This window comes from Pseudopipra pipra, chromosome 7, assembly GCF_036250125.1.
Source record: "Pseudopipra pipra isolate bDixPip1 chromosome 7, bDixPip1.hap1, whole genome shotgun sequence".
NCBI lineage: Eukaryota > Metazoa > Chordata > Aves > Passeriformes > Pipridae > Pseudopipra > Pseudopipra pipra.
In genome coordinates this window covers 523,342-537,003 of record NC_087555.1, presented here as the reverse complement: position 1 = coordinate 537,003, position 13,662 = coordinate 523,342, and the positions used below count along the sequence as shown (strand labels likewise).

Here is a 13,662-nt window from a genome sequence, read left to right as displayed (position 1 = left end):
ACATGGGGAGAAAAAAGGCATTTTGAGGAAACACTTTGTGTTCTTTAGTAGTACATCTATCATTAGGGATAGTAGATAGATCTGCAATTTCTCCCAGCCTCAAATCTGCTAGTGGGCTGCAAAAACACACAGCAGAGCAACACATGAAGTATGGCACATGCCTGCATCATCCTCAGGAACAAGGGCTGTGTTTAGTTCATTAAGACTTGAAAGAAACATTTTAGATGCCTGAAGATATTGTGCTGCATTGCACAGAAAATATAATTGCTAAAATTGCATAGCATCTGTAATAACCTACAAATTACACAGCAGATGTTTCTTCTTTTTCATATCTGTATTCCTGAAACATTGTCACCCTATTTCTAATCAAACTGAAGGTATTAGCTAACTTTTTCAGTGGGACAGAGACTATCATCAGCCAGAAGCATAAGTAATTTCTTTTATTAAACTTGCCTTAACCACAGTTGTCTGACACCATTTCTGTTGTTGTCTTCTCAGAGCAAGGCTAGCAGTCCCAGGAGCATTGCTTTAACAGGACACACAAAGGGATAAGAGAAGCTTCCTCTGCACTAGCTCTGAAATCACTAGCTCTGAAACCCTCATCTTCCTTATGCTAAATTATTCCAGGGGGAAGAAAAAAGAGAAAAAACAATGCCCAACTCCCTCAAAAATCTAAGAAAACCTACACCACTCCACCCCTGGAAAAAAGCCTTGCCTTCTACCTACTGAGACTAGTACTGAAAGAACCAGGCCTAAGCAAGACCCAGCCTCAAACTTCACAGTTTGTTAGATATCAAAAGGGCTCATAATAATTAGCTATTTGTCTTGCCTGACTGACAAAATGTCCTAAAGCTTGCTCTGTCATTTTAATAAACAGTTTTACGTCATAACAAAAGCAAAAGCAGGAGGATCAGAGTGCTGGTATTTACATTTCATTGTGAACTGCATTCCATCATATAAACAAATGACTTTGAATTCCCTAAGTCTCACAAACTTCAAGGAGGAATTTCAGTCTTTCAGTCTCCAAAAAGGAGGAGATTTAAGAAAAAAAAGAAGAGAGGACAGTACGTGCACACACACAAGAATAAGATGAAGAGTTATTTAGCCATCTTATAAAGAAATAAAATCCACTTTGGGGTAAAAGAATAATTCTGATTTCTCTGGTTTTGGTTTGTTTGGTTGGTTGGGGTTTTTTTGTGACCAAAAGTATAAGGTGATAGTTCTGACATACTGGAAACTAATTTTAGTAGAAGTGTATCCTTTTGCTAAGCCAGCCCCAAATCTATGCTTTCAAAGTAAACAACTGAAAGTCAGAAGATGAACCACTCCATTAATCCTAACCAGATTCAGTTTTATATGATTATAGTGAGAGATAACAGAGATCCATTAAAACCACACCTTTTTTCTTGTGTGAGGGTGTAAATAGAAAGACAAACTGGAGAACAGTCTTTAAGCACGGCCTCAGGACATCCTATACCTCTACTGTAATTCATTACAGGAACTGCTGCCCAGGGTCTCCCAGCTGCCTCCAAGAGCAAAGCCCTTTGGTAACTATTTGATGAAGCTACAGACTTCCAGGAGCTGTCCCAGCTAATTAGAGTACGGGTGGCTACTAAGTCTGGGTAACAACACTATCCAACAGCTCATGTTTCCACTTCAATGCATCCTTCAGCCCACAGACCAGCTTTACCTCAAAAACAGTGCTGTATTTTAGCTACATTTACAAACCCCTTCAGATGTTTAAACACTCAACCGATGGGATAAGTAGACTTAAAAAAAAAACAAAAAAAAACAAAAACCAGCACAAGTAAAATGCGTTACTCCTTTTCTCAAGAGAACTCTGTTTGGCAGGTGGTACCAGTGATGTAACTTGGCCTTTGAAAGCAGGGACACTGGATGCAGACATGGAGAGCAGCAGCAGGAGCTCACAGTCTTCCATGGCATTTTGAAATCGTGTGCGTGTCAGGAATTGCTCAGTTGTGATTCCAGTCCCAGTAAGAGAAAGGCAGGGAACTGTTACATCAGAATGTTTCTTCTCATGGCACTGAGTCAACACTCACTGACATTTATAGGACTTGGACTAAGCCACAGCTGAATCCTGTTAGAGAACAGGACCACAGGAGCACCTCCTTTCCAGGCAGAGTCACATTCCCTCCTGGTACCATCACTCCAGCCAAGGGGTCCCAAAGCATTCTTCCAGGCAGAGCTACAGATCAGGATGTTACACACCCCAAATGTCACTATCTAGATTAGGCTTGCTTAATTCTGCCCCAAACTTAAGCCTCTACTGAATAGTTTGTAGCTTCATGGAAAATTTACCAGGAGTTCATCTACCATATTAAGCACAGGGATCATCTTTAGAATCCCAAAAGCCTTAACTTTCATGTTCTTATGTACAGAGATGATATAAGGACCTTTTTTGTGTCAGATTCGAGCACAAAGCAAACTCAAACCAAAGCCACTGAGGTTCCCCTGATTTCCCATGAAACCAGAAACTGGGCTTCGTTTGTGTGCTGATGTTTACTCATGACAGGAAGAAACCCTCAGTCAAAATGACATGAATTTGTGCAAAAATGTCAGTATAAATGATAAAAGATTTTTAAGATAACTACTCTTATTACAAATAACTTACCGCTGCGTCATTTCTCCTAATTAAACCTTACTGCAGGCAAATAGATCCTGAAGTTTGTTGCCCTCTTTTAAACAAAAAAATGAAATAATTACAGTTTTCATTCATTAAGGGGCAAACAGATTAGTCACCTCATTACTAGAAATAAGACCATTCACGTGCCTCAAGTTAGGTACTCTCCTGAATGGGAGATTTACATAACTAAATATTTACTCTCTGTATTCATTACATCCAAACATAAACAAAATAAACTGCCTATCTTGCACCGTGCCTGTAAAATAGACAAATTCCTTACTGCAGCAGTTTCCTAGGAAACCAGGAAAGGCTCAAAGAAACAGAGAACAGCTGGAAAAAGTAAAAAAGAAAAACAAAAAAGCCAACCTCAAGAAGTAAGTGCTCCATACCCTCAATTTTAAAACCATCAAAATGATCTCATTAATAGAAATTAGAGCAGTGCCACACACATTGATTGGCCCTGGCACTCATCATAAGGGTAGACATGCACAGCCTGAAGAAATCAAGATTTAGCTTTTCTCTCCCCATCGTACCAAAAAAAAACAAAAAAAAAAATGATAACAAATTTAAAAAAAAAAAATGCACAAGAATAGTGAGCAGTTTGCTGTAATGTGGTAAAGCTGCAGAGTTTTGATGTGTACACTACAAAGACAGCCAGCCCCACAGAGAGTTACCTACTGAAACCTTGTAGATGATTCACTACCAGAGATTTCTTTGCTGAGGAGCCAGATTGCACTTCAGAAACCAGTCAGCCCTTCCACGTGAAAATCCACGCAATTCCAGAAACGTATTATCAGCACAATGACTCAGTATGTGTATTACAGCAGTGCCCTAAGGCTTCGTTTGAGATCAAGGATGCTTTGTGCTCAGCACCACACAAATTCATAGGAAGGCCCTCCACTTCACAGTAATAACGTAAAATCAAAGTATGCCCGAGTTACTCAAGCTCAGCATCCAGGTCTAGATAAAATTTTCAATTGTTACAGCAAACATTTCCTCCAGGGGAAAGAAAAAAAAAAAAACAAAATAAAAAATGAGTAAAGGACAATTTGTCTGACATCAGCCCTAATTTTTGAAGTAGGCTTCCAGCACGATGCCAGTCACTGGGTTAATTCCAGGATTCGGTGCTGTCACAGCAGCCACAGTGTCATGTTGGCTCTTCCTTCCCCACATGGCTCCATTTTCCATGTTCTGCTTCACTTTTCACCAGGCTCAGTGCCTCTTACATCAGGTTCTTCCCTTCCTTTTGTTGCCGCCAATGCATGTTCCAGGACTTTCTGACTCTTGCCAAAGCAAGCATTTAAACATCTGGAAATCATCCTCCATTGCTTTCACCACTGAGATGCATTTGCTTTGCAATGTAGTTCCCATACACTGGGAAGGTATCACACTTACATATATGTAGTGTGATGCATATATGTACATTTTATAGGTAAGATAATATATACATATATATATATATATATATATATATATATATATATATATATATAAAATAACACACTCTATATTACCCTACTTTAAAATTTAACACACAATAACATACATGATTTTCTTTTAAAAATTTACTGGTAGCTTTACAGACCCAAACACTTCAGATATGAGAGAGTTCCAAATTACAGATATCTATATTTAGAGTTGTGTTCTTTTTCTAGTGCATGAAATTAGAAGTGGATTTTTTTTTTCTAAGATTAAAAAAAAAAAAAAAACACATACCAAAAAAACCCCAAACCAAAACAAACAGAAACACAAACTAAAAAAAAGGCCCAACAAACTGGAGTCTTTTGTGCTATGATTCTAGTGCATAGGCTATGAGTCTTAACCATGCCTTCAGAAGTTATTGTCACTTGCATTCCACCTCACTCCTCAGACAATTCAAGATTCAGTTCACTCCTTTGGTGGAAAATTAATACAGAGAAAAGCTAGGATACTACTTGTTGTCTATGCCTCTGAAGGAGTGGAAGATGCAGACTATTTCCACTCCTTTTCCACAGCCCAAAGTCACAACAGGGCAATAACTCCTCTGTTACATGGACCCAAGGACTCCTCAAGAGTTATGAGCCCCACCACACACCTGACACATCTCTGGAAGTTCCTGACTCTTGCTTCCCTTTGTCTTCTATTCTCTGAGCTTTGGACACACTGAGGATTATTCAGAGGAATTGCAGGAAACCTCCAGGAGCCTTGGAGGAGTGAGATGACCCAAGCTACCCAATGGTTTCTTTTCTACCAAGAGGCTCATCACTGATGTGAGAAGCCCAAAAATAGATCATACTTGATCACAAATAATAAAAATAATACATGTTTATCGATTATATTACTTGTCACCTATAATTATAGTTCAGAATTCAAGTCTAACTGGATGCTCATAATTCAGGGCAACTGGATTTTTCTGAATAGCATGGATGGCTTGAAGATGGCTAGATAATCCTGGCACCTCATAAACCTAATGCTATATCCTGGCCTAACAGAAGTTCTTCTTATTTCAATTATTTATCTCAACAATGTGCCATGAGATGCTGTTATCCAACCACTAAATATGTGAGGATCAGTATTTGGAAAACCCGAGGCACTGCAGCTATGGGGAAAAAAACCCAAACACTTTATGGTAGATAGAAAATAAGAAATAAATAATTATCATAGGATAGCAATTACTATTGCAATACATCACATTTTTACTAGATCAAAAGATTTTATAGAACCCAGTAAAGAAAATATTTGGGGAAAACTGAGCGTAAAACAGGCAATCAGGGAAGGTCAGCTTGTGTTCACTGCTTCTGCTTTGATTTTTTTCCTTATATACTTTTTCTTGACCTACTGGGATATTTTACCTGTCACAAGGCATGAGACTTCAGGCTAAAAAGTGATTTAACACCAATCAAGGTTATCTATGGTTACCTGGAAGAGAGAGAACTGCTTTTAACAGGGTGCCCAGCGTAACCTCTTAGGTTACCTGTAGTAATACAGCTGGCTGGGGACAGTTCTCAAACAAGGAACAGGTTTAGTTATATGGTAGAAATTCTCTCCTGTGAGGAGGAGAGGCAACTGGCACAAAATCCCAGAGTTTTGTGCATGACCCATCTCTGGAAGTGTCCAAGGCCAGGTTGGACAGGGGTCTGAGCAACCCAGTCTAGTGGAAGGTGCCCCTGCCTATGGCAGGGAGGTTGGAACAAGATGATCTTTAATGTCACTTCCTAAATAACCTAAATCATTCTGTGATCCTCTGATGATTCCTTTTATCTCCTTTAATCTCTTCCTGCTCTACACTGTCATTATGCCTATAATCCTTCATTTCAGCTTGCTGAAGATGCTGGCAAGCATTTAATGACCAAAGAATGTTTGGAGAAGATATTGTATGGACCTTCTGTGCCAGACATCTACTGCACAGCAGGGAGCAGGCCTCAGGGAGACAGTTTATTCTTGTGTTCTTATTCTAAATGAGTTCATGTCCAAAATTCTGAATTCCTGCCAGCAGTATCAGAGTCGCTGTTAGTACTTCTATTCAGCCACATTATCCAAAGAACAGGGGCACAAAGATTCAAATTAATTCTTCAGACCTCCCATGCCACCACTACATAGTCCAAAGGTTATAAATGAAAGCTAGTAAAGACATGAAACACCATGGAAGCTTTTCAGTATAGAAACAACTTCATCACATTGTCCTCTCGGCCGCACCACTCACACAAAGCTGCAGAAAAATGCAAATTCCCCAGTCAAGTTTCAGCTGGCAGCATCATGGCCAAGGAACAGCCTTGGAACAGTTCTCCAAAGACAAGACCTATCTCCAGTAGCTAATGCAAACAGGATCCCAGGGGTCTGCGTGAATAGAAGTTCCCTGCACAGAGAGCATCCCGCCACTGGCCCTCTGACAATCATTCTTAGTCTCCCTGCTTATATAACACATGACCTTTCCTCAGCAAATGCGGGTGGGATAGTGGAATAACGGAATTTTTTCTCACTGCAAGAATAAAAGACAGCACAGCAGGCTATGAAAAATGTATGTTGCTTACCAAGAAGAGATAATTGTAAGCAATGGTTTGGATATTTTAATTACCACAGCGTGGAGGGCTTATCAGCATCCAAAGCTTCCTGCCTGTTACTGTTTTCATAATTATAAAGCAAATTATAAAATAAGAATTTTCTGAAAAAAATTGTGTTGCTTTCTATAGACAGTATTACTGCTTTATCCCTCCTGGTAGTTCAGCAACAGCTTTAACATTTCAAATTTCTCTGACCTTAAGTTAGGAAAAGTGTAGAATCACCAAAAAAAGAAAATGTAGAGAAAAGGTATTTTTCGTACACACATTATTTGACACTGACTACATAAAAGATATAAACAGTACACGATGCCATCCTCTGGAGTACCTCTATTCCTCAAAGTGTTACGTGACTTATAAGCCATTTTTCTCCAGCTTGAAAGTACCTGGTTTCTTATTTTATACTATTTGAAGAAACACATTTTCCTCATTAAGCTTGGAATTAATGCATGGGACATTCCAGTTCAAATTATACCCGACCCTCTGCACGTGACAGTCTCACCAGGGCATTCAAAGGATGGTTGAACAAGGTGGGTCTGTTGCTGCTTGAGATTTCAGGCAGTGCAACAATCCTTCCTCATGCTCTGAAAGTTCAAACTCCAAGAAGCCTTTGTAAAATACTGAAATTCCAAGTTAATCTGATTAATTTATTCATTTTACACTAAGGGATACTTGGTTTTGCCCTGTGCATTAGATTAAGAATAGGGGGGGTTGTGTATAAAATAAGTCAAAGTGCAAACCCCGTCTCTCTTCCTTGACCCAACTGAGAATCCAGTGGATTAGCACTTTGATTTATTCTTTCTAAGAAGAATTTTTGAGAAAATTATATCATCAGGACTTTACACACAAAAATGTGCAGGGTCACAATGACAAACATGAGAGAAACAATCAGTACACATATAAGGATAGATCACATGCCTCCAGTTGGAATTTTGACTATTTTTTATTATTACTTTGTTATTTTTTGGCACAGAGTTTGTTGCCTTTCCCTGTATATGGAAACATAGTTGTACACAGGCCATGAACATCTGCTAATTTTTTTTAAAGGATCATAGTGTTGCATGAAGATCTACCTTCAGAGTTTCTGCTTTCCTGCACATACCACAAAAATCCCTGTGTTTCTTTTCTCACCAAAAACCAATTTATATGGTAAGTTCATTAGTTCTAATTCCAACCACAGAAAAATCACAGCTTACTTTACCCATACAGTAAATACAACTTCAACACCAGGAGTTGTTCCTAAGCAGGGTTTCCTAGGTACATTTATAATCAGTCAAGGGGATTGGTGGACATTTACTGTTTTCCTGAAAACTTCGAAAGAGTTAGCAAGTTGAAAAAGACTTATTTTTAACTAACTTATGTTGAACTATTTTTAAACCCATCCTACAAATCAAGCTGATGGAACATTATCATACTGAAACAAATTGGGAGGATGGAAGGACTTCACCAAGAAATGAAGACTGAGCGGGTCAAAATGTGAATAAGAGCATGAAATGACCATTTGGTTTCTAGGGCAACAATCTATATTTGTAAACATTATAGGAAAAAAATGCCTGCACTGACAAACACAGCATGCAATTATTCTTCTGTCAAAAGGTATTTTCAAAAAAAACTGCAAGTTAATGTGGATAGCTTAACATGACCCTCAATTTTATGTATTCTAGAGTTCTGATGAAAGGCTTGCTCAGTCTGAGCAGAAGGAATCCTCCTGAGAACTCTTCTTGTGGAAATTTCTGTGTAGAGTCTCCTTTCCACACTTTTACAGTCAGGAAAGCCAAATATTCAAAAGTCAAAGAGTTAGTCCCCAAAGGATTATGACTTTTTTTTTAATAGATATTGAATTCCCATTTTCTGCTTGTTTAGAGCTGTAATAATTTCTGGGTTTGAGTTATTTGCTGTGATTAGGCCCTGAAACACAGGTACCTACATGCATGCACACACACATGCACCCTTTCTCACCAAGAAAGCAGAATACAGATATAAGAAAGTGATCTGGGGATCTGGAAATTTGGGGGAAGAAAAAAAAGAATCAAGTACAGAAGAACCAGGGGATCAAGCCCAGCCAGCATGGGTTTATGAAAAGCAGGTCATGCTTGACCAACACGATCTCCTTTTATGACAAGGTGACCCACTTAGTGAATGAGGGAAAGGCTGGGGATGTTGTCTACCTGGAACTTAGTAAATCCTTGGATGCTGTTCCCCACAGCATCCTCCTGGAGAAACTGGCTGCTCATGGCTCGGATGGGTGCACTGTCCACTGGGTAAAAAGCCCTCTGGATGGCCAGGCCAGAAAGTGGTGGGGAATGGGGTTACATCTAGTTGGCAGACGGTCACTAGCAGTGTTCCCAAAGGCTCAGTGTTGGGTCCAACCCTGTTTAACATCTTTATCAACGATCTGGACAAGGGGATTGCAGCGAGTTCACAGACAAGAGCAGGATCTAAACTGTTCTGTAATTCTAAGTATCATCAGAGCCTCGCTAAGACTGTGAGAAGTGGCAAAACAGGGGGTTTTTTTCCCCGTTCATACAGAATGATAGCATATCATTCATACAGAATACCTTTCATACATGCCATTCTCCTTAGGAGCTGTGAGGACTCTTTACAAAGATGAAAAATCCATAAAAACCTAAAGCAGAATCTGGCAAGAATGCTCAGTCGTTCTCTTACTTTCTCATAGCTACAGAGGACTTTCACCTGTCATAGTATTCCGAACACTTGCCCCACTATGGAAACCGCGCAATGTAGTAACATCTTTTCTCCATGAAGATAATGTCTCCAATGTCATGAGGGGATAATGGACACGTTTAATAGCCCCCATTAAACCAGCTGAGCTGTTTCTGTCTCCATTAAAGCCGGTCCATTCTCCTCTTTCCTTTGCATGGTTTCCAGACAAAATGAAAGACCTTGAGAATTCAAAGGCAGCAATGAGGATCATTAATTCAAACGGAACAGCGGCCATTCTTTGTTTTTGTTTGCTCATGCTGTCAAACAAGGCAAATTAGATACTTTTAAATCAATACCAGGGCTCGCACTGATCTCAGCTGAAGTAGGGTTGACACCACAAGAGGGGGACAGGGAAAGATAATTCACCACAAAATTCAGACAAGGTTTTGTTGCAGAAACTGATGAGAACCTAAGGGCAAGTATAGGATTGCAGTAAGAAGTATGGGAGATGGAGGCAATAAACCATCACTGCCCATGCTCATGTGGAATTTGCAGACAATGCTTCTTGAACAAGGTGATTTCCACAATTTTGGATCTGATTCAAGTTTACTGATTTTCCACTGAAGGTGCGTTTATAATTTTTTTTAAAAACTCTTTTGAAAAAAAGCCATCACATTTACACTCCCAAGTGGTTGGGAAAGGATCCCAGAAGCACACATTGCTTCTGCTAGTAGTTTTCTCTATCCTAAGCCCTAAGGAAAAAGGAAGGATTGGACAGTGTGTGGAAAACCCAACACCCAAGATTCAGGGCTTCCAAGTATTCAGTGCTTAAATGGCACATAATTTCAGCCACCTCCTGGGCAATTTTTGACCCTACTGCATTTCTGAACTAAACTAGGTCTCTAGACAGAATTTAAAACCAGGATCTTTCGGTCCTTCTGGGATTTCACAGTGCTGACCTTATTTATAAATAACTTTTAAATAGGCACATTTAAGCAGTCAGTCTCAAAACGTCCAATTTTGCTTTACTAGGCTTGAAAGTGCCTGTTTTTCTTAAGTGCATGCACCATGTATCACTGCCAGCCAAGAGCTCTTGAGCAAAACAGATATCCACAATGGTTCCAAGAGAAAAAAAAATTAATATTAAAACTGGTATTACTTAAAAGCATAACAATTGTAAGTGCCAAAAATAATATTGTTAAGCAGTATGCTTGGTTTGAAGAAGTACTACAGTTATTTCATTAATTTTTTAGACCACTTTACCTGTTTTATTATATTCAACTCATCTGTCCATATCACTCCCCCCACATCATGATAAATTCTGTAACATACTTCCACAAAAACTATTTCTTTCTTCCACCATGGCCGAGGCTGACAGTCAGCATTTAATCCTTCTCATTTTTTCTAGGACTCACATGAAAAATGATTGGTAAAACACTGGTTTATGTATTTTCTGAAAGTCTGATTTTTTTTCTAATCTAAGCTTCCTGAAGTGCCTTTCTTGCTTCCCCAGGCACCTCCAGTATTTGTTTTCCTCTTTTACCTGTACTCAAGTCGCACATTTGACTAGATGAATGGGGAGAAGTGAATCAACTGCATGGGCAAAATCACCTGCAGTACAATACAATGTTGACTGATGTTAGACCTCTGCACAAGCACTAAGCCAAAGACCAATTAAGGGTAAAAACCTGCCCACTTTGCAGCATTTGTAGGCTTCAATCAGGAACTAAATAAAGGCTGAAATCCCTTGCTTAGGCAATTAAACCACACCAATGTGTAGGATGTGCCCCACTTCTACCTTCATTGCACTATCCCTCACATCACATTCAAATAGCTTTGGGTTTGCTTTTTTTAATATAATGATAATATTAGAGAAGGCACTTCCTCAGATGTATGGTAGACAAGAGCTATTACATTCTCAAACAGGAAGATGAATAAGTGAAGTAAGTGAAAACAGATGTCACTAATTCATTACAACATATTTTGTTCTTTGACTTTACCACATACCTCTCCATTTCCTCAGCCTTCAGTGTATGGGAAGTACATCCCAAAATGTGTTGCTACATTATTGGCTCATCCCATAATTTCCATAATAGCAACAAAGAAGTAAATGACATGTAATAAGCCCACACAACTCTCACATAAATTTTGCCTTTTTTTTTTTAAACTGGCAAAAAAGCTATCATTTCTACTAAATAGATACCAAAAGGGGAGTCAATATTTTCATAAGTGTTTTCTTTGGTATGACACGTAACTGAAAAATGCATAATGTATGCCTCCCTTTATGGCAAGTTTATACAAAGTGCCCCCTCTATGGGACTTCTCACGCAGCTGTGCACGGGCAGGACAAGCTCATTTTTCTTTGTAGAACGAAAGTTTCGGAATTATTGCACTGGTTTATTCATCAGGCTTTGACTCCTCCTCGCTTATGCAATCCAGCGCATTACCAGACAAGCTCAGTTACAAGAAAAATTACTCTTGAAAATACACGATACAGTAACTGCAAGCTGTATTGTCGGGTACATCCCACAGTGCTTTCGAATGCCCTACAAATTCCCTTTGTTGGGCATAATTTGGAAAAGAGGACTGTTACACATGAGAAGCCTCGGAAGTACGTTCATACAATAGCTCCAGACTGTCCCAAAGCCAGTCTGCTCACATTTCAGGAAATCAACACACAGGACGACATCCATCCCGAGCGATGAAAGAGGACAGTCACTGCACGTCCTTCTGACCATCAGTCTCTCTCTCGCAGGCATTGAAATGACATTAAATAAAGACGGATATAAAGCAGCCTGAGACAGCTCGAGTTACTCGGGTCAGGTTCGCCCCTTGCCAGCCCCGCTGCCCCCGCAGAGCTCGGCACAGACCGCGACGCGAGCCCCGGGCGGAGGGGAGGCTGTGCCATCCCGGGGGGATCGGGCAGCCCTTCCTGCAACAACCGGGGGGAAACGAGTCGGAGAAGGAAAGAGAGGAGGAGGGAAAGAAAACGGGGGGCCAGAGGGGGTGAAGGGAGCGTGTGCGAGAAGAAAGGGGAATCCACGTTTCTGCGTTCCTCTAAAACAAAGAATGTGAGAAAGCAGATGTAGTTCAGCGCAAAAGACTCCGCCCTGCGAGTGTTTACTCTCCCGGCTCGCTTGTCCAGCTGCTCTCCAGCCCCGTCCCAAGTCCTTCTTTTTGTTGGGAACTTCCCAGCGGCCGCAGCCCCGCCGGGATGCGGGGGCTCAGCCCCACGGCAGCACTTGGCCTTTGACCGCCCCTCCCGCTCTGCGCCCGCAGCGAGCGCCGCAAAACCCGGCTTTGAAAGCCTCCTTCGGTCTTCTGGTGAGAAGCCCAAAGAGCAAAACCCTTCTCTGCCCCCGTCTCAGTATGTAAAAGCAAAAGTCTTGTCCCTCTTGCGCTCCGGAGGTTTTCAATTCCGCTTACTAGCCAAATCACACAACGAGCACACTGCATGCAAAGAGGGGGGATTTATGATAACTTTCTTAGAGGGAGGGAGATAAACTCACCGCCGTCATACTCGTCCTCTTCTTGTGCTTTTGTGGTTACAAATCGGCCTAATAAAGCAGCAAGGATGAAAAAAGTTCTCCTTTGTACCCAGATTGCCATCATGCCTAGATATTAGACATGTATCCTCCCTGGGCAGCAAAAAAAATGCAGAGTCGTAAGGTTATTTTAGCACCATGAAGCCAGCTGGGCAGTCTTTCTGCCTTTCCGCATCAATTCCAGGACAAAGTCTGCAAGCCCTTTCTTCAGCACCAGCTCCAGCGCAGTCTGCAAACACTCCTTTCAGGGGATGCAGCTTTAAATAGGAAGAATGCTGCCTCCACTTCTCTTCCTGCCCCTTTTCAGCTCGTTCGGGCTCCTAATCATCCACTCCCTGCCAAGCAACAGTCTGATTGATGGTAAATAACCGAATCAGGGCTGGCTTCACTCTTCCTTGAACTTTTCTCTTTACGAGTACACTTGTAGGATATTTTCCTGCTGCTGTGCAGTGCATGTGCTGTGTCAGGACCAGTTATTAAGGGAGCACAGTTCCATAAGAAGCTGTCAGGAAGAGAAAGCTCTTCTTTTAACACACCCAGCCCACGCTTCCTGGGAATGGAGGGTAGAGCCCCATTTGGAGACGATTCCCTTATTAGGAACTTGATCCCTGCCAGCTCGCCAGAGGAGGATTTCCTCCTCTCCCCTGATAACTGCCCCCTGCCTTGCTGTAGCTGTGTTATCAAATATGACCCCAGTCCCTTGAGAGGGACCACAGAGCTACTGAGGCAGCTTGTTTCAGGAACGTGTAAGTAACTGCCTTTCACCTGAAGG

General features: G+C 40.9%; 1 protein-coding gene across 1 annotated transcript in view; it reads right to left on the bottom strand.

The window, feature by feature from the left end:
- The window catches only part of COL5A2 (collagen type V alpha 2 chain), a 102,151-nt gene extending 88,714 nt beyond the window's left edge, over positions 1–13,437 (bottom strand). The window contains exon 1 of the mRNA XM_064660144.1: positions 12,855–13,437. Coding sequence (XP_064516214.1) covers positions 12,855–12,957 — 103 coding nt within the window. The 5' untranslated portion in view covers positions 12,958–13,437. The remainder of the gene's footprint in view (positions 1–12,854) is intronic.
- Between the last annotated feature and the right edge of the window lie 225 nt (positions 13,438–13,662).